The 21,404-nt window shown below is 51.4% G+C and overlaps 1 protein-coding gene and 1 non-coding gene across 5 annotated transcripts; one reads left to right on the forward strand and one right to left on the reverse strand.

The window, feature by feature from the left end:
• Positions 1-788: 788 nt before the first annotated feature.
• Positions 789-20,737, reverse strand: GNA15 (G protein subunit alpha 15). 4 transcript variants are annotated; one of them, XM_086410231.1, is made up of 7 exons: positions 20,211-20,737; positions 11,797-11,981; positions 9,763-9,917; positions 8,921-9,049; positions 6,147-6,276; positions 4,383-4,536; positions 789-1,734 (listed from the first exon to the last, which is right to left on the reverse strand). In XM_086410231.1, exons 1-7 carry the CDS (start codon positions 20,353-20,355, stop codon positions 1,508-1,510), a joined length of 1,125 nt encoding a protein of 374 aa, XP_086266357.1. In that variant the 5' UTR covers positions 20,356-20,737; the 3' UTR covers positions 789-1,507. The 4 variants fall into 4 exon arrangements, with proteins under 4 accessions (XP_086266357.1, XP_086266358.1, XP_086266359.1 ...); XM_086410232.1 differs by having other exon boundaries at positions 789-2,055; XM_086410233.1 differs by lacking the exon at positions 11,797-11,981.
• Positions 15,025-15,097, forward strand: TRNAM-CAU (transfer RNA methionine (anticodon CAU)). The gene has a single exon. It is a non-coding gene; the product is annotated as a tRNA-Met (tRNA).
• Positions 20,738-21,404: the final 667 nt, after the last annotated feature.

A 21,404-nucleotide genomic window follows, 5' to 3' on the forward strand; every position in this document is an offset into this window, starting at 1 on the left:
TTGAACCCATGTCTCCGGCATTGCAGGTAGATTCTTTACCATCTAAGTCACCATACCATATTAATATATTAATAATATGGGAAATCAGATGTGGTTTTATAAGGCAACTCTGTATTCACAATTTTTCTATAAACCTAAGACTATTTTTTAAAAAATAGTTAATTAAAAAAAATTAAAAAACAACAGACTTCCTTGGTGGTCCATTGGTTAAGATTCTGGGCATTCACTGCAGAGAGCACGGGTTCAATCCCTGGTTGGGGACCTAAGATCACCCACACTGCACGATGCAGGAAAAAATTTTTTTAAAAGAAACCACAAAACTGTTGAATGAATAATAGAGTCTTGGCTCAGCCATCTTCAGGTGTGTAGCCTTAGTCAAATTATTCAGTTTCTCATGTGCCTCAGTTTCCTCATCTGTAAAATGGGGGCAATGAGATTTGTGCCATATGGGGCTGCCCTGAGACCAGGATATGGTGAGTAGAGTCATCATTGTCTCCATCAGAGATGGCTGGTGGCTGCTGCTGGAATTTTGGGTGAGTAGCAACAGAGGGCCCGCTAATACGACCCCATGGTCACAGAGAGAGGCTGGACTTCACTTCCTGGCTTAAAGTGCACACAGTCCCGCACAGCTCTGTGTTCCGTGCCCTGCACAGCGGATGGACAAGTAGAACTTTTTCCTTCCTTTGCCATGTTGCTACCCTGTCCGGGACAGGAGACTTGCGATAGGACAGTGGGGGCCAGGGCTGGGGGGTGGGGTGTTAAACAGGACGCCCCTAAGAAACCAAAGGTCTCCAGAATGTCATTTCTTTAATGTCCACCCTGCAAGGGGCCATGCAGAAGGTGAGGGAATAAATACAGAAGGTTGTAAGATGCAGTGCTCCCGGCTTCCAGCCTGGGAAGGAAGGCGGATGCCTGTGGACCTCGGTTTCCTTCATCTGCAAACCGAGGCAAGACACACTTTGAGCCAAGAGGCTCTGAAAGGGTGTCTCTTTCTCCTAAGAAAACGGAAGTCCCTGAGTTCCCCAGACCTCAGGCTGGGATGTCGGTTCCTGTCCGCTAGGGGGAGCCAGATCCCGCGTCCCCGGCATAAAGGACCACTCCCCTCATCCCGGGACTGGCACAGAAGCCCCAAAGGGTCTCTGCCTGAGAGGACATGCCTATAGGTGGGGGTCCTGAGAGAGCCCCACCCACCCAAGTCCTGGATCCCTTGCTCTTTTCACCCTTTCCTGCACCTTGTCCTCCTAAACGGCCACTGTGTTTTCTCTCCGAGGAGGTAAACTGAGTCAAGGGACAGGGGATCCAGAGGCTGTCCTGACGAGGGGCGGAGAAGGAAGGGGATAGCGACCGGCCTTCCACGCCGGCTCACTCGTGGTCCTTCCTCTACCTGGGTCTGGGGCTAGAGCGACATGGGGCATCTGGGCTAGCTGAGCGCCGGCCCACCCCGCGCCCACTGCCCGCAGGTTCCACCTGCCCCTCGCGGGTCCGAGTTCGGAGCGGCGGGCCTGGGTCAGAGCAGGTTGATCTCGTCCAGGTAGCGGGCCAGGACCGAGTCCCGTACGTCCTTGAAAACCTTGCGGATGTTCTGGGTGTCCGTGGCGCACGTGTAGTGGCTGAAGAGGCGGCGGGAGCGCGGGCCCTTCCTTCCCCCGTCGGCACCGTCCACGCAGCCGGCATACATGCGGGTGTACATGTCCAGAATGAACTTCTTGGCTGCCTCCGCGTCCTGCTTGGGGCCTGGGGACAAGGGTGGGCAGTCAGAGCACGCGGCTCGTGTGGCAGGTGAGAGTCCCTCCCTCCTGGGACCAAGGTAGACTCTGGACAACATCGGGGCTGCAGGAACCATCCGGCAGGGTGCCTGCCAGCCTCCACCATCTTTTGTGTTTCTAGCCATTCACAAGACTGAGGCCCAGCCAGTAGGATCCTCAGGGGTAGGCTCATTTGGGTCACATGGCCTGGAATGGACCAATGAGGCTGGTGTCTGAGACTGCACAGAACCGTGTTAAAGACCCTCTCTCTTAGCTGGGCTTGGAGCCTGGAGGTCCAGAGAAAGACATCCTGGGGAGATGAAAGAGAAGGGCAGGGATGGCTGCCCTGGTGAGGCACACATGGGATTTCCACCCCCTCCCCATCTCATTCATATACGTATGTGTATAAATATACATATAAGTATGTGTATAAAGCTGATAAGAGGCTTCAGTCGTGTCGGACTCTGTGTGTGTGTGTATACATATATACATATACACACGGACACACATATATATGAAATACATATATAGAGAGAGAGAGAGAGAGAGAGAGAGAGTGAGTCAAGGGCTTCTGGAACCCCCCAAGACCCGCCTCCACTACTTACAAGATGGGTTACCTTATCTGTTAATCCACCTAATCTCTGAGAGTCTGTTTCCTCATTTGTTTAAAACAGGGATCATAACTGTCCTAGGCCTCCCTAAAGTGTTGTGAAGACTCAACACAATCATGTCGAAGGCTCAGTGTTCAATCAGAGAAGCTTTCAGGAGTCTGTACTATCATCATTCTGTCCTAAAGGCAGGTTCCCATAGTGGTTATGACCTGCCAGCTTTGGATCCAGGAAACTTGGGTGGGAATCCTGCCTCTGCCAGTCACTAGCTGTGTGACTTTTGGCAAATAACTATATCTCTCTGTGTGCTTCAGTTTCCCCATCTCTATAGTGGTGAGAGACATGAGTGCTACTGAACAGCGATTTTTAATAAGCATTTTTAACAAGTCAGTACACGAGGGTGCTTCCATCAGTGTTAGATGTATTAGCTGTTATTGACTTATTATTATTGTCATGAATATTATTTAGTAGAGAGGAGAGAAGACCGTGAGTCAGAAGTTAACAAAGGGTGCTCCAGCCTCTGTGGCTGGCAGAAAAGGATGAGTTATGGGGGTTCCCTGCGACACGAAGGAAAACAAACCATCCTCAAAACGATCTACTTTATCCCTGTATCCAAACTCTCCAAGCCATGGTCCCACTTCCGAACTGCCCAGGGGATGCTCGGGGAAGAGGGAGAAGAGTGTCCAGGCCACCTTCCTGGAACAAGCTGACATCTGTCACCCAGACCTCAAGTCTTGTGGGTAAGATTGGGTGAGACTGGCCACACAGGCTCTGACAGACCAGTGGTCACACCTGTGGCTGCTGCTGCTGCTGCTGCTAAGACGCTTCAGTCATGTCCGACTCTGTGCGACCCCATAGACGGCAGCCCACCAGGCTCCCCTGTCCCTGGGATTCTCCAGGCAAGAACAGTGGAGTGGGTTGCCATTTCCTTCTCCAATACATAAAAGTGAAAAGTGAAAGTGAAGTCGTGTTCGACTCTTAGCCACCCCATGGACTGCAGCCTACCAGGTTCCTCCATCCATGGGATTTTCCAGGCAAGAGTACTGGAGTGGGGTGCCATTGCCTTCCCTGCACACCTGTGGTGACATCATCAAGACTTACACACCAAGCTCATGCTAAGGGTTTCACTTACTGTGGTTGACTGTGTATTAGGATGAATACACAAAACTCACAATTTGGTGATACACCAAATCCATGTCCACTCAGAATCTCAGAATATGACCTTATTTACACATAGTGGGTTTTGGGCGTGCGTTTTAAGCTAAAATGAGATCACACTAGGTTAGGTCATGTCCTAAACCCAATGACTGGTGTCCTTGTAAGAAGAGAAGAAATGGGGACTTCTTTGGTGGCACAGTGAATAAGAATCCGCCTGCCGGTGCAGGGGGACATGGGTTCGATCCCTGGTCTGGGAAGATTCCACTTGCCGCAGGGCATCTAAGCCTGAGCTCTAGGGCCCATAAGCCACAACTACTGAAGCCCATGCACATATAGCCTATGCTACACAACGAGAGAAGCCACCACAATAAGAAGCCTGTGCACCACAACGAAGAATAGCCCCCACTCCCCACAACTAGAGAAAGCCCACATGCAGCGACAAAGACCCAGCACAGCCAAGAACAAAGAAAGAAGAGAAGAGACAACCAGAGACAGAGAGTCACGTGGTAACAGAGGTAGAGATTGGAGACATGCAACTACAAGTCACGGAATGCTAAGGATTACAGGTGACCGCCAGAAATTAGGAGGGAGGCCTGATTCAGACTTCTGGCCTCCTAAACAATGAGGGGGAAATTTCTGCTGCTTTCAGCACCCAGTGTTAAGGCTTCTGTTACGGTCTCCCCATTCAACGGAGGTGGAAGCTGAGACTCAGAGGTCTCCAGCAGAGATCAGAGATGGGTCTGGAACTCAGGTCTGTCTGACTGCACTTGGAACCCCAGTGACTCCAGGCTGAGGTGTGGCCTGAACCACTGTCTCTCTTGGGAGCTGCTTTTGGAAAGTGAAGGGTATAGAAAGTTCTAGAACCACTCACCCCGGAAACTGGGGAAGTAGGTAGCCAGGTGAGATGTGGGGATCTTCTCCTCCAGGATGTCGGTTTTGTTGAGGAAGAGGATGACGGAAGTGCTTTTGAACCAGGGCAGTTCCAGGATGGTCCCAAACAGGGCCAGACTCTCCTTCATTCGGTTCTGGGTTGGGAGGCACAGGCTGGTCATGGATCCAGATGGATGCTCGGCCTGAACAGGAGCCCTCCCCGCAGGTAGAGATGGGGCTGGCAGCCCACCATCCAGCAGCTTGAGGCTCCCCAGTTCCCACCAGGCTGGGACTCAGGGCAGTGGGGCCGGCTGCCTGTGTATGCCCAAGATTGTTTTGTGCCTGTACGTTGGGCTAGTGTACCCCACCCCCAAACTCATGTCCACCTGGAAATTCAGAATGAGACCTGATTTGGAAATAGGGTCTTTGAAGATGTAATTAGTTAAGAATCGGTCACACTGGAGTAGGGTGGGCTCTGACTCCAATGTCCTTATAAAAAGGGGAAATCAAAGGACTTCCCTGGTGGCCCAGTGGTTAAGACTCTGTGTTTACAATGCAGGGGGCAAGGGTTCCATCCCTGGTTGGGGAACTAAGATCTCACATGCCATGCAGCATAGCCAAAAAAGTTTTAAAATTATTTTTTAAAATAGGACTCAGGGAGATGGCCATGTGAAGATGGAGGCATAAATTTAGGTGTGGTGTCTTCTCCAGTCAAGGGATCCCAAAGATTGTCAGCACACCAGAAGTTGGGAGAGCCTGGAACAGATTCTCTTTCACAGGGTCAGAAGGAAACAGCCCCACTGACACCTTGACCTCAGATTTCTGGCCTCCAGGACCATGAGACGATAAATTTCTGTTGTTTCAGCTCCACCACCCACTCCCCATGTACCAGCCCTACCTCCCAGTTTGTGGGACTTCATCACAGCAGCCCAAGCAAAGTGGGACATCATGTGTGGCTCAGTTCAAGCAAGATCTGTGTCAGAATGACCTCAAATTGATTCTATCTCACTCAGTTTGATTCTATCTGACTTAACCCGAAAGTACAAATTATAACACCTGACCCTTGGATCCTGAAACTGTCTATGTGAAACTTTAACTCTGAAAAGTGCACATGTCAGAGATAATAGTGTGCCCAACCTTCACCGTGCTCAGTCGCTTTGGTCGTGTCTGACTCTTTGTGACCCCATGGACTGTAGCCCGCCAGGCTCTTCTGTCCATGGGATCTCCCAGGCAAGGATACTGGAGTGGGTTGCCATTTCCTCCTCCAGGGGATCTTCCCAAACCAGGAATTCAACCCGCATCTCCTGCATCTCTTGCATTGCAAGTGGATTCTTTACCGCTGAGCCACTAGGGAAGCTGAATTAGGAGAAGAATTCATGAAAAGGAGAAGAATCCTGAATAAAAACAGGACATAGCCCCATTCCCACAGCATGACCCATACTCCCAGGACACACACACTGTGCTGCAGGGTGTGGGAATAGGGTGGTGTGCCTTGAAGCTTGAGTATCCAACTGTGTGTGTGTGTGTGTGTGTGTGTGTGTGTGTCCCCAGGGTCCTTGTCTCACAAATACTTGTGGATCTGTGCATTGGGGTTCAATGGTCTGGCCACAAAAGAGTGGACGGTGAAGCTCAAAGCCACGCCAGACACACAAAGACTCCCTCAAGAGTGGCGGTAGGCTTTCCTGCTCAGTTGAGGGTCCCTGGGCCAAGGAGTGAGTAAGAGGGTAGGGGAGACGGCACCCCCACATCCCCAGTGGCAGCTCACCTCCTGGTTGTTTTCCTCCAAACACTGGTCATATTCACTCAGTGAGGCCAGGTAGATGAGGGCAATCACGTTCTCAAAGCAGTGGATCCACTTCTTGCGTTCTGACTTCTGGCCCCCGACGTCCACGATCCTGCGGGGAAACCATCTCCTGTCAGAGCTCAGACCCAATCAGGGACCCTGAGACATGGCGCCCCAGACCCCAGTCATGGCTGGGACATGCCACAATCAACATTAATAGCAGCAAGAATAGATGCTAGCCACCTGTGTGTGACTGCCTTTCACCCCATGGGGTAGGCATCACTATTATACCCATTTTACAGATGAGAAAACTGTAAGTACAGAGAGGAGAGGGGACTATCCTGAACTTCTGTTGCACTGGGCTGCCTTCTACCCCACAGTAGAGGACAGCTGATTGGACACATCCTCAGCCTGCCCTGTTGACTGATGACCCAGGGGAAGTTGCAAAATGTCTCCAGAACTCAGTTTTCCCTTGGCTGTGTTCTGGGTGACCATGGGAGCTTCCAGCAGCCATACTGATGGACAAGAGCCATCCCCTTTGTTTGCGTCCCAGGACGAGTGTTCGCCTCCACCCCCAGACACACCACAACAAAAACCTGAGCCCTCCCACCTTCCTGTTGTCTCTTCTAAGAAATATGGGTCGCTGATAACAAACCCTGCGTCATTTACCCGGGGATACGACCATTACTCAGGCAGCAGGCAGGAAATGCCAGAAGCCTCAGAGCAAGAAAAGACTTGCCCTGATGTACAGGAGGAAAATCCAGACTGGTGCCTGAGGCTCCTGAGTCCCAAAACCGGCCTTTCTGGTGATCCCCAGATTCCCTCAGACCCTGTGTCCAGGGTCATATGGGGGAGGCAGTGGCTTCAAATGGGGCTCCAGGGGCTGAGACAGCTGTGGGGTTCACTTACTCTCCAGCCTCCCAGCTCAGAGTCTCCCTTTCCTCTGACCCCTCACTTTTGCCTTGAGAATGGACTTAAGTTTCCCCTTCTGAAAATTCCCCTCCTCCACCCAGTCTTTCCTCTGAACTTCCCCAACCACTACTTCTACTCCCAAACTTTCACCAACTCACCCATCCACCTGTTCATCCATCCACCCACCTCCTCGTTTATCCATCTTTCCACCCACCCATCTAGTCACCCATCTGTCCACATATTCACCCAACCATTCATGCATTCATCCATCTATCTATCCATCTATCCACTCATACAGCCACCCATTGATCCATCTATCCACCTACCTATCCATCTATCCATTCACCAACCCAACAATCCACTCATCCATTCACTCATCCCTTCATCCATCCAACCTTCCATCCATCTATCCACCCATCTATCTACCCATCCATCCACCCATCCATTCTTCTATCTTTCCAACCATACACTCATATATACAAACTTGCACTCTGACATTCAGTTGATTATCACTAGAGAAGCGATGGCTTCCCCAATGGCTCAATAGTCAAGAATACACCTGCAATGCAGGAGACAAAGGAGACGTGGATTGAATCCCTGGATTGGAAAGATCACCTAGAGGAGGGCATGGCAACACACTCCTGTATTCTTGTCAGAAAAATCCCATGGACAGAGGAGCCTGGAGGTCTACAGTTCAGGGAGTCGCAAAGAGTTGGACACAACTGAAGCGACTGAACACACACACTCACTCAATATCACATAATATATCAATCAGAGAAGCAGTAGAATCAGTCTCAAGCTGTAACTTCAAGGGGCTCTCCATCTAGTGGAGGAGACCCAAATGCAAACAGTAAATTATGAACCTTCATGTTTCAAAAGCATGGAGCCAAGAGGGAGGGCCATTCAAGGAAACAAGAGGTCAACATGAGTGGGTTGAACACTGGAGGTTTTCAGGCACATGTGCACAGCTCTCTGTCACCATCTTGCTAAGGTCGTTGAAGATTCTCTAAAGGCCAATTCCAGAAGTTGCTTGTCTCTCTGACCTTTTCTTGGTCTTTGACACTGGTCATGGCTCTGCATGGACCATTCTTGGCTGCACGGGACCCCCACACCTCTCTGTCTTCCAGCTCAGGCCTGTTTGCGCCCAGCCATCTCCCAGATGTCCCAGACTCCTCAGACCCAACCTGCCCCCAGATAACTCCATCGGCTTTTCTAACACCTCCCTCTCTACCACCACCACAGTGGTTTTTACCATCTACACCATCATCTTGATGGGAAACTCACAGCAAGTCATTTTTGACTGCCTGCTCTAATTCCCACACTCACCCATTCTACATCAGAAACATTTCTTGCACCATTCCATCATTTCCATGCTCGTGGCCACTACCCAGACCTTTCCCAACCCTGTCTGCCTGAACCATGGCTCCTGCCTCCTCCTGGGTCTCCTGACGCCCAGCCTGAACCCCTCATTGATCACTAGAGGGATCACCCTCTGAGCTTCCCCAGCTCCAAATCAATCCCTCTGATCTAGCCCTGACCGCACAGTCTCTGTCTCCTCCTTCCCATCACCCCATAGCTCTAGTGAACTCCTAATCATTCTTCAATGCCCTAAGACCAATGCCTCCTCCTCCAGAAAGACTTCCCCTCCCAGAACTCTGGGGGCTATGTGTGGGCCCTTCCAGGTCCCAGTCCTGACTCCGTGGGGGGATGGAGATGTCTATACCCAGCTTTGCCTCCTCCAGCCTGACAGGACCTTTGCGGGCTGGGACAGACAACTCCTACTCAGCCCTCAGCGCTGCAGCTCCTTTGGCCCTCCTACAAGAGCTTCCAAGCTCTGTGCTCACCTCAGGTTGGTTTTCTGCACGGAGAAGCAGTACTCGTTGATCCCGGTGGTAGGCATGCGGCTGCGGAGCACGTCCTGTGCGGTAGGTATGTAGCCCTCTTCCGTGATACGGTCCAGATTCGACAAGTAGCTGTGGAGCCGGAAGACCTGAGTGATGGCCTTGCAACCTCCCTTTACTTCTCAGATTTCCCCTGACCCAGGGCCCCATGAGGACCCTGCTGGGGGAGGAGAGCCCCCAGAGAGAGGCCAGCATTTCTGTGGGTCCCAGGTGGCTGAGGAGCACAGCCTGAGGCCACAGGAGCCTCAGGGAGAAGCAGCTTCACCCTCAGGGCAGTGTGTCTCTCTGGGGAGGGTGTCACCCCAGGTGTGTCACTGCCACAAGAGCAGTGATACCCTTGAGGACTAGAAGCCAGCGTTGAGCCCAGGACACCATCACCCCAGAAATGGTCTCACGCCAGAAACGGTGTCACCCCAGGGCAATGTCATCCTAGAATAGTCACCTTCGAGGTGCCATCACCCCAGAAACGGTGTCATCCCAGGAGCTGTGTCCCCCCAGAAACACCCCAAGAGCTATGACATCCCAGAAACAGCATCACCCCAGGAGCTGTGTCACCGTAGTAACAGTGCACCCCAGGAACTGAGTCACCTGTGAGCAACGTCACCCCAGGAACACCCTCACCTGGGAGTCAAGACCACCCACAGCACCCCCGCAGTGGAAGCCGACCAGCCTTGGGGCCGCTCTGCCTGCTTGGCTCCCTGGGAATGGGTCTCCTCAGACTGTCCAGGCACAGCCTCCCGCCCCAGACTTTGGTCCTTTACCCAGCCCTCGGACCCCAGACTCACTACACAGCCGAGTCAAGCAGGTGGAACTCTCGCCGGCGCTCATAGCAGGCGCGGATGCCGGTGTCCTCCCACAGCCACTGCATGGCCACAGCGTGGCGCTTCTCGAATTTGGTCACCTTGTAGGGGTCCTGGCTCATGATCACACTGGCGTGGTGCTGGGAAGGGACGGATGGGACGGGTCAGAGCAGCAGGACAGGGCGGCGGGGGGCGGGGCTGCCCTCCTGCCGTCTCTGCCCCCTTGGCTCGCGTGTCTGCAGGCCGCAGGGGCAGCAGGGGCGCACGCGCAAGGAGCGCCAGTTCGGGTGACCCTGCACGGGACAGCAACCTCTGCTCCATCTGTCCGCTTTTCTTTGCACCGGTAGCAGGCGCTCTTGTTTATGTTTGAATTATCTTTTTATAGAGGTAATTAAGCTACCAGGAGGTCATGAAGGTGGCCCTAGTCCGGAGTGCCCTTATAAGAAGAGATTGGGACACAAACACAACCGAAGGATGGCCATGTGAGGATACAGAGGACAGCCGTCTGCAAGCTAAGGAGAGAAGACTCATAGTGAACCAACCCTGAGGCCTTAGGAGTCAGGACCTGTATATGCTGCTGGGGAGAACGTAAACTGGTACAGCCACTGTGGAAAACAGTTTGGAAGTTCCCCCCAAATTAAAAATAGAGCCACCAGGAATTCCCTGGCAGCCCAGTGGTTAATATTCCACACTTTTACTGCCGAGGGTCCAGATTCAATTTCTGGTCAGGGAACTAAGATCTCACAGGCTGTGTGCAGCAGCCAAAAAAATAAATAAGCAAATAATTTGTTTTTTAAACATAGAGCTACCATATGATCCAGCAATTCCACTCCTGGGTATGAAATCAGGATCTTGAAAAGATATCTGCACTTTCAGGCTCATCCCAGCGTTACTGACAGTAGCCAAGATGTGGAAAGAACCTAAATGCCCATCGATGGATGAATGAATAAGGATGTAGATATAGGGACTACTATGCAGCCTTTAAAGAGAAGTAAATTCTGCAACAGAGGACAAGGCGGATAAACCTTGAGAACATTATTTTAAGTGAGATAAGCCAGTCATAGGACAGATCCTGCCTGATTCTACTTACACAAAGAATCTGGAAGCAGCAAGTGCACGGACACAGGGAATGGAATGGGCTGAGGGGACGGGTTGGGGGTTGATATAAATAAAGTTTCTCTTAGTTAAGGGGAACGCCTTCTAGAATTCTTTCTTTATGACATTGTATCTGCAGTTACTGATACTGTATTGTGCACTTAAATTTGCTAAGAGAGTAGATTTCATGTGGAATGTTCTTCATACAATAAAATCTTTAAAAAGAAGGGTGGAGACTTCCCTGGTGTTCCAGTGGTTAAGACTCCCTGCTTCCAATGCAGGAGGTGCAAGTTTGATCCCTGGTCAGGGAACTAAGATCCCACATGCGGTCTGGTACAGCCAAAAATAAAATAAAATGAAATATAAAAAGAGGGGTGATGTGACACATGGTCTGCATAGCACTGTTCCCTCAGCAGGGTGGGGCAGGGCTCAGGAACCAGTCCACCATAATAATACTTCTAGAACAAAACATATGCCCACTCAGGACTCCTACCAGGCATCATAAGGTCCAAGGGAGAGATGATTGAGCCTTGGGGGTCCACGGGGGAACCCTTGAGGTGGGGGCACATGCTGGTGCTGAAATTGAAACTGTTTAGCCTCTCAGCCCTGTCCAGCTCTTTGCAACCCCATGGACTGTAACTCACCAGGCGCCTTTGGCTGTGGGATTTCCCAGGCAAGAATACTGGAGTGGGTTGCCATGCCCTTCTCCAGGGGAATCTTCGTGACCAAGGGATCGAACCCAGGTCTCCTGCATTGCAGGCGGATTCTTTACCTACTGAGCCACCAGCTGGTGCTAAGCTGCCTTACATGCACACCAGGATCCCAAGAAACCTTGGAGGAGGCGGTTCTTAAGAACTTAGGCGATCTGAGGGGATGCGGTCCCACCTGGACGCCCTAAGGGAGCCCCCTCCCCACAGGGCTCACCTTGCTCTCGGGCCAGCTGAAGGGGATCTGTAGCCGTTCCATAGCTTCGATCATGCTCCTCATGGATATGAAGATGTTCTGGTAGACTAGGGGCCGGAAGTTCTTGCGGTCCTCCTCCGAGTAGCCCGCCCCATGGATGATACGCATCTGTTTGATAAATGTGCTCTTTCCACTCTCCCCGGGACCTGGGGAAACGGCCACCATGGTCAGCTCAGCCCCCGGGGGGCTCCCGCCACCTGGCACCCGCCACCCCCGGGCAATGGGGCTCACATCCCGGCTCCATGACCCTGGGTGAGCACCTTCACGGCCCTGGTGTTTGTGTCTCCACCTGTAAAACGTGGTTTGCTGGGTGGCGTGAGGGTTAAACTGGTTCATGAAAACGTAGTCCTGGAGGGTCAACAAACCACTGGCCCTCGGACAAACCTTGTCAGTGCCTGTTTTTGTTTCATTTTTGTTTGATTTGATTTGATTTTCTGTTTCATGATTATTATTTATTTGGCTATGCTGGGTCTTCTTGGCAGCATGGTGGATCTAGTTCCCCGAGCAGAAGTCAAACCTAGGTCCCCTACATTGTGAGGTTGATGTCTTACCCACTAGACTCCCCTGGGGAAGTCCCTGTTTTTGGTGTTGTTTGCATTTTGTTTTTGGCTGAGCTGCATGGCTTGTGGGATCTCAGTTCCCCAACCAAGGACTGAACCAGGCCCTCGACAGTCAAAGTGTGGAGTCCTAACCACTGGACCTCCAGGGAATTCCTGACAGCCACCTGTTTTTGCGTGGCCAGCAAATTTTTACAGTGTGCATGGTTTTTACATTTCTAATTATTTTCACGATTACAATTTTTACAGTTTTTAAATGGTTAGTTTTTGCATTTTTTACATGGCTGAGAGGAATCTAGACGCTGTTTGATGACACCTGAAAATTACATGAAATTCAGGTTTCAGAGTCAGTAAATAAAGTTCTGGGCTTCCCTGGTAGCTCAGCTGGTAAAGAATCCACTTGAAATTCAGGAGACCCCGTTTGACTTCTGGGTAGGGAAGATCCCCTGGAGAAGGTATAGGCTACCCATTCCAGTATTCATGAGCTTTCCTGGTGGCTCAGATGGTAAAGAATCCTCCTGCATTGCGGGAGACCTGGGTTTGATCCCTGGGTCAGGAAGATTCCCCCGGAGAAGGGCATGGCAACCCACTCCAGTATTCTTGCCTGGAGAATCCCCATGGACAGAGAAGCCTGGTGCGTTACGGTCCATGGGGTCTCAAAGAGTTGGACATGACTAAGCACAGCAAATAAAGTTTTAATTGGCACATGGCCACACCTGGTTGTATATAGATTATCTAGAGCTGGTTTCTTGGGACAGCAGCACAGTTGAGCAGTCAGAGACCCTCCAGCTTGCAAAGCTGGAAAGATTTACTGTGCCGTGCTGTTTAGTCACTAAGTCTTGTCTCTTTAGAGACCCCATGGACTGTGGGTCATCACGTTCCTCTGTCCATGGGATTCTCCCAGCAAGAATACTGGAGTCGGTTGCCATTTCCTTCTCTAAAGGATCCTCCTGACCCAGGGATTGAAGCCAAGTCTCCCACATGGCAGGAAGATTCTTTACCACTGAGCCACCTGGGAAGCCCAAAACGATTTTATATCTGGCCCTTTACAGAAAAAGTCTGTGGACCCCTGGCTTAGAATGCACTTTGATATAGTAAGAGTTACATTCCTGTTCACTACTATTAGCAGTAGTAATTATAATTACTGTTATCATTATTTGCTATAATTATTTCAGGTAGAGAAAGTTTTATGAAGGAAATACAACAGGATAAATAGAGTGATTAAGTGACTACTGCTAAGTGCATGGAACACTTCTCAGTGGAGGTAACATTGGGGTTGAGATCTGAAGGCTGAAAAGGTTGCTCCCGTGTCAAGGTGTGGGGAAAGGGAGCACCAGGCAGCGGACAGAGCATGTGCAAAGACCCTGGGGCAGGACGGTGCCTGATGTGTTTGACAAACAGATGGGAGACCCGTGTGGCTGGAGCAGAGTGAGCAAGGGGGAGGGAGGAGGGGAGGGCAGGAAGGGGATGGGGCTGGTCATGCAGAGGCTTGTGGGCTACAGGAGAACTTGGGCTTTTAACCTCAGGGAGGTGGAAGCCTGGAAGGCTGTGGGCAGAGGAGGGGCAGGGCCTGACGCAGGTGCTCACAGGTGCTCTCTGGTTACTACAGGGAGGGTTTCCCACCAGCCAGATGGTTCAGGCTGACCCAGGTGGCCAAGTGGAGTGAGACCGAAGGGGACATTCACATGAGATACTTGGGAGACAGAACCCACACAACCTCACAGTGAAACAGAGTGGGACGAGGCTCCTTGCAGGCTCATCTACAGAATTTCCAGGGCCAAGTGCAGGATGAACCCTCAGGGCCCTTCTGAGTGCAGGGTTGCATGGCCCAAAAGCCAGGAGGGGATCTGTGATATTAACACTAGAACCTTCCAGAGCCCAGGACCAGGAGCTCAAAGAGAAAGGCCTGGCTCGCTGCTGTCTGAGCCCCAATATCTCCCTCTTGGAGCCTCTGTTTTCTCATCTGTGAAATGGGCTTGACAGCCAGGTGAGAGGTACATGGCCAGGAGGCCTCCTCCCACACCTCCATCACCCTGCCAGCCCCTGGGGGACCCTGGCGTGGGGTTCCTCCAAGGGCGGGGGACACTCGTGCAGGAGGAACTGAGACCAGCTGCAGAAAGGGAAGGGGTAGCCTGGCTGGAGCCAGAAAGAGGAACCGGGAGCAGTGGGAACATAGTGGGGAGGAGGCAGGGAGTGTGGGAAGTGGCGGAAGAGAGAGTGATCCCCCTTATCGCCCATGGCGGGGCCCAGTCCCTCCCTGCCCCCGCACATTTGAGTGCAGTGAGGGCTGGGCTGGTGACACTACTGCACTTGAGATCCAAGAAGAAGAGTCACTTTTCTGTTACCCCAAAGGACATTCATGGGGAGACTGGAAACACTGGTGGGACGTGATGGAGACAAGACTGTATCACATGCGTCAGCCGCTCATCATCGTCCTGGGGGTCTTTGCCTTTTAGTGGGACCCAAACCCACAGAAGTATTTGGAGGATAAACAGGTGAAAAGTAATTATCCTCCAATTAAAAATAAATAAAATTTTAAAAAACGATCAGGGCTGAAACTGTACTCACAAATGGATCAAAAAACAATGAATATATCCGTATTAAATATATAAATGTATAGCAAAGAGGGACTTCTCTGGTGGTCCAGTGGCTAAGACTCTGCACTCATAATGCAGGGGTCCTGGGTTCAATCCCTGGTCAGGGAACTAGATCCCACATGCCAAAACTAAATAATCTGATACTGCAACTAAAGATTCTATATGCTGCAACTAAGACCCAGAGCAGCCAAATAAATAAATATTTTTAAATGCAATTGCATTTTAAAAAATAAATATATAGCAAGTAAGCTATAGACATACATCATGTAAATTACAAATATATACACACACATATATATAGTGTATATGTGTATGTGTATGGAGAGGGAATAAAGGGCATGAGATAAAATATTAACATTTTCAGGAGAATCCAGTACAACTTTTCTGAAACTCTGAAAGCATTTCAAAATGTAAAGTTAAGAAAGTGGGGGGAAAACCCCTCAAATGCCAGGTGAGATACTGCATTGGAGGCTGAAATGAGAAAAGGGTATTTGTGGAAAAACCAGTGATATCTAAAGTTTGGAGTTGAGTTCACAGAAACTTAAGGGTACAGTTCCCACGTTAATATCTCAGCTATGACAGCCCAGGGCACTTATGTAAGAAGTCATCATAGAGGAAGCTGTTCAGAAGTTGGGAATTCTCTGTGCAGTCTTTGCCACGTTTTTGTCCATTGAAAGTGATTCCAAAATAAAAAGTTTCCAGGACTTTCCTGGTGGTCCGGTGGTTAAGATTCTGTGCTTCCAATGCAGGGGGCATGGGTTCGATCCCTGGATGAAGAACTAAGATCCCGCATGCCATGCAGCATGGCCAACGATTAAATAAGTTAAATGTTTACTATAAACAAATTAACAACAAACAGACACCACCCCTTCAGTCAGGAGCCACCTGTCTCAGATTCTGAAATTCCTTGGGTTTCAGGACAGAGATACATCAAACTCACTAAATATTCCTGCAGTGGGATATCTGACTATCACAGTCGGTGAGATAAACCCACAACCTCACCTCCCACTGGGAAACCTGGAGAGGTGGGCTGGTCTCTGCTTTTTAACAGCTCTATTTATTTATTTATTTGGCATATCACGTGGCATGTGGGACCTTAGTTCTCCAACCAGGCATTGACCCTACTTCCCCTGCAATGGAAGCGAGGAGTCCTAACCACTGTACTACCTGGGTAGTCTGGTGGGGGGGTCCATGCCCCAGCTCCCCCAAGCCCACAAGAGGAATGGCCCTTGGCTCCACTTTTCAGGTGGAAAAACTGAGTCCCAGATTGGTGGGGTCCTGCAGTTGGTGAGTGGCCAGATTGGGACTAAAACCCAGTTTTGAGTCCAGAGTTCTTGGGCTCTTTCATGATCATTCTGGGAAATTCCCCAGGTGCTGCATGAATCATTGTCATCATTCGTGTCTTCCCAGCAACAAAGATTTAAGTCTTAGCATCTGCCAAGCCCTGAGCCCAGGTCCTCTCTGACTGACCTTGGTGGATCCTCACAAACATTCCCGCTGTGTTCCCATTCACAGTGGAGACATGGGGGCTCAGAGAGGTGCAGTGACTTTCCCAAGGTCACACAGCTAATGGAGAAGCAGAGGAGTAAAAACAAACCCTTGTGGATCCTTCACCAACAAAACAGGATGTGGATGGTAGGCTGAGTCAGGCATCATCAAAATATCAGTTAATAGGATTTTTCTCCACACACTCCGAAGCTCATCGGCTTCTCTGGGTGCTGCCAAAATGGCAGTGAGACCTACGGCCGGGGACTACATTCTTTGACCTTCCTCTGGGCTGCTCCTCTGGGAGCACAAACAGAGATCTCACCAAGCAACAGTTAATTTTGTTGGGATGCACTGTTTCGTTAAAGAAAAAAAAAAAAGCCTGGTTGCCACCCAGAACTTGGGTTTCATGACTCACGTGTGAGTCCCAACCTGAAGTCTGAAACACTTCACCTCTGCAGCCATTACTCCTAGAATCACTGAGGATTCAGGAGCCTCTCGTGGTATGGTTCAGGAAGCTCCCCAAATGACGCTGAAAGACGTAGGAGAGCTGTCTCCACCTGGCACAGCCTCGAAGCCCAGACGGGAAGTGGCCGCTTCCTCCTGGGCACGGGGGAGGAAGTGGAAATGCAGAGGCCAGGAGCTTCGCCAAGTCCCAGGCATCACAAGACACCGGGTGGCTCCTTCCATGGGAAACTGCAGCCCCCACCCCACCATCCACTCCTGGAAGACGGGGCTCCTGGGGCCAAGGGGGTCAGGCCCGGGCAGCTGGAGACCACACAGCTCAGCTTCCATGCCCAGCTCTGCCTCCAAACCGGCTGCAGACTCCAGACCCAATCCTGCCACCTCCCTGGGCCTCAGTTTCCCCATCTGACAGGGCAGTCAACAGCGTGGACTTTGGAACTGGAATTCTAGGCTCCAGTCCTGGCTCTGTGACTTTGGACAAGTTGCTTCACCTCTCTGGGCCTTGGTTTCCCCATCTGGGGATAGGAATGGTTCCCACCTCACATAGGACAGACATAGCTGGCTTCTTTATTATTATTATTATCATTATTATTATTATTATTATTATTATTGGAGGGGACACACTGCATGGCATGTAAGATCTTAGTTCCACAAAAAGGGATCAAACCTGCACTCCCTGCCATGGAAGCTTGGAGTCTTAACCACTGGACCACCAGGGAAGTCCCAGAGATGGCTACTTTAATTGTTTGCTTCAGACTCCTCCCCCTTCTCAATGTGGTGACTACTTCCTGCCCGGGACAGACCCCTGGTCCCTTGGGCTTCTTCCTCAAAAGGATCAACTATCTCCCAGAAAAAAATCAAAAACTTCTAAATTCAATTCCTGTTTTTAAGAAGGAGGGCAGGTGTGGAGGCAGCCCTTGGGGCTTGGATGGGGGTGGTTGAAACCACAGTCCAGCAGGCTGTCCACAGGGCTACATCAGTGCTTGGACATGTGAACAACCTCCCTTCTCCCCTCCCCCCTGACCACGAGCAGAAGTGGCTTCCTGATTTGGGGCTGGCTGTCCAGTAGTCAGTGGAGCAAAGGACTCTACCAGCTCTAGGAAGATACAGTATAACTCTGGGGAAAATCACCCCGGAAACTGGATTCATTCATTCATTCACTCATTTATAAAGCATGCCCTCATGACCAGGCCACTGTACTCCTGAAAAATGCTGAGGACAAAGGAGTGAATAAGATGGACATGGTCTCTACCTCTGTGTTGTTTGCTGTGTCACTGGAGAGACAGACGGTGAAAAAGGAAACAGGAAAATACCAGATAGAGTGTCACGAAGTGAGTGCTATGAAGAAAAACTGGGCAGAGGAAGAAGGATGGGTCTGACTTTGAAGCCAGGGAAATCAGGGAAGACGTCTCTGAGGAGGTGGCACTTGAGCTGAGACCCACCGGCCAGGCAAAGGCTTGTAGGGATGCTGAGAGCCCTCGGCAGGGAGAACAGCAAGTGCAGAGGTCCTGAGGCATGGTTAGAGAAACCTGAGATGTGCAAGGAAGGATCACTAACACTGACAAACCCCTAGCCCAACTGAGCTCCTGCTGCTGCTGCTGCTGCTGCTGCTAAGTCACTTCAGTCGTGTCCAACTCTGTGTGACCCCATAGACGGCAGCCCACCAGGCTCCCCCGTCCCTGGGATTCTCCAGGCAAGAACTCTGGAGTGGGTTGTCATTTCCTTCTCCAATGCTTGAAAGTTAAAAGTGAAAGTGAAGTCGCTCAGTCGTGTCCAACTCCTAGCGACCCCCATGGACTGCAGCCCACCAGGCCCCTCCGTCCATGGGATTTTCCAGGCAAGAGTACTGGAGTGGGGTGCCATTGCCTTCTCCAAACTGAGCTCTTAGCTTCCCCAAAAGGAAGAGAAGACAAAGAATGAAAAAAGAGACATCACTACAAATCCTACAGACATGAAAGGATAACAAAGGAGTGTTAGAAAAAATTGTACACCTGTATACTTGAAAACTTCAAGGAAACAGACAAATTATTTGGAAGATACCAATAACCAGAGCTCACAAAAGAATAGCCAATGTAGCTCTATTTATTAAAAAATAGTAAATACCATATCATATATAAAAGCCTAGTTATTTCAGAAAGTGAATAGAAATAGCTATTAAAGTCTTAATTAAAACTTTCCTGTGACTTCCAAAGGAAGACTCACAGGAATACTCTAAGATTCCACATCAGGGACCATGGGTTCGATCCCTGGCCAGAGAACTAAGAGCCCATATACCATATAGGGCGAGGTCAAAAAACCAAAACAAAATAAAAACCCCTTCCAGGCTCAGATGGCTTCACTGCGGGGCTGTGCCCCACTTTCTCCTCTCTTTCCATCGCTGAGGGCTGCCCCTTCCCACTGAGCAGGAGAAGAGACAGGGCGGCTATCCAGATGACCAAGCCCTGCCCTTTGTCCCAGGGCAGGCAGGTGGGAATTTGGGACCTCAGGGCCTTCCCCAGCCCTCATCCAGGGCTCAGGCATTCCCAGGAGACCCTCCAAGGTTGGGGTCCCTGGGCTTAGGCCTGTGGGGCCACACACAGGGCAAAGTGGCTGGGGGAGTGGACACATGTGGACCATAAGACGTGAGGTCTCAGAGGTCACAACTTCAGAGCCTTCCAATCCGTCACACCCGAATCACCCCAGCTCCCTCACAGGGTTTTGTTTACCTCCTCTTCTTGCTGCCGGAAATTATTTTATCTACTTGTTAGTTTACAGGCTCACGGTCTGGCTCCGTCACCAGAAGCTGAGGTCCCTAAAGTCAGGGACACACAACGCTCCATCTCCCCTGCTGTTGTACCCCACCTCTAGGAATTATGCAGTACATCTTGAATGAATGAACCGATCCATCAATTAATCAATCCATTAAAGGTGCTTGGCCATGCTTTGACCATGGGACTTGTCCTAATGAACCACCAGAACAAACCTAGGTCAAGCCCTCAGGGGGATGGAAGGGTCCTGGACTCTCCACGGTCACAGGGCTAGGCTGGAGGTCCCGGCGCTGGGCAGCTCATTCCCTTCTCATGACTCAGGAGCCCGTAGGGCAGGCTGGGCCAGCCAGGCCAGAGTTGGGCCACCCAACTGAGCCACCTCCACCCCTGCAGATGCCCAGGAGGTGGCTGGGCCAAGGGAACGGGCCCACAGCTCCCTCCCTGGGAGGAGGAACCGAGCCTCAGTTGATTCATCCTGAAAGTGGGCTCCCAGGCTGCCCCGCCCTGGGTGGCCTCCGACTCACCCAGAAGCAGCAGTTTCAGCTCCCCTCGGTCGCGCTTCTTCTGCTCCAGGAGGATCTTGTTGATTTCCTGGTCGATCCGGGCCGCCGACTTCTCGTCCTCGGTCAGACACCAGGGGCAGCAGCGCCAGGTGAGCGAGCGAGCCATGACAGGGCCTCAGCGGGCACGAGGCGGCATCGCCCCCGCCCCCGCACTGGGAGGAACCCCAGCCCGGCCGCTCTGGGGAGGGCTCCTGGCACCGGTGGGAAGGGCCTCCCTTGTCGTGGGGGTCGCCCCCCCAGGGACCCCCTGGCTTCCCAGCCTGGGTTACCGGCCGGCCCAGCTTCTCTAGGCCTGTGTGCCAGCCCCGGGGTGGAGGAGGAGAAAAGATGCTGGCTCAGGGCTCCCCGCCCATCCTCAGACCTGCCTGGCCCGGCCCGACAGGTTGACGGCAGAAGAGCTCAGAGATGAGGTGGGCGCCTCGGGGGAGGGCGGGCCGGGGAGGAAAGGCCAGCCGCCTGGGTGCACGCTGGGCCTCCTTCCTCATTCTGGAGAAGGGGTGGACCCGGTTCTCCGTCCTCCCTGAGCCTCTGACGCCCTCCCTGGCCCACGCCCCTCTTCCCTTCCTCTGGGCCAATTAGACTCAATCCTCAGAATACCTGTCACCATCTTTAATATTTATTTTTTTTTATAACTTTTTGGCCATCCTGAGACACATGTGGAATTTTAGTTCCCCCACCAAGGATCAAACCAGCGCCCCCTGCATTAGAAGCCTGGCATCTTAACCACTGGACTGCTAAGGGAAGTCCCCCATCCTGATATTTTTTTTAAAAGAACATCCAAGGCCCAGGGGCACATACTGCTTTAAGCACTTCTGTGTATTACGAGAGGTGGGTTTCATGCAGACAGCGCCCCAAGTTCATTCCAGCCCCCTGCACAGATGGGGACATGGAGGCACAACCAGGCCTGACTCCTGGGGGAGGCTGTCCCACCCGTGGGGCCCCAGGGTTTCAATGCAGAATCGGCAGCTTTAGAGCCAGGGCCATTCATTCTCCCTGCAAACTTGTATGTGGTGCCTCCTATGTGGCAGGCAGTCTACACAAAGATGGGACTGAAACGTCAAACGCCCCCCTACCTCCCTGTGGGATACCCTTGACAGACAAAGAAATATCCTAAATATATGTATATCCAAGCCTATCAGATGGTGATAAAGTGTG

The sequence above is a fragment of the Bos grunniens genome, chromosome 7 (assembly GCF_055505025.1).
Source record: "Bos grunniens cultivar Pamir isolate PY7600 chromosome 7, Bosgru_T2T1.0, whole genome shotgun sequence".
In the NCBI taxonomy this organism is placed as follows: domain Eukaryota; kingdom Metazoa; phylum Chordata; class Mammalia; order Artiodactyla; family Bovidae; genus Bos; species Bos grunniens.

Bases quoted from the DNA above. Each gene is read 5' to 3' on its own strand.
- GNA15 (XM_086410231.1), bottom strand. From the start codon at position 20,355: ATGGCTCGCTCGCTCACCTGGCGCTGCTGCCCCTGGTGTCTGACCGAG. The intron at 11,982-20,210 runs GTGAGTCGGAGG...CCGTTTCCCCAG, and splicing joins GCTGAAACTGCTGCTTCTGG to GTCCCGGGGAGAGTGGAAAG. The intron at 4,537-6,146 runs GTGAGCTGCCAC...CTCCCAACCCAG, and splicing joins TGGAGGAAAACAACCAGGAG to AACCGAATGAAGGAGAGTCT.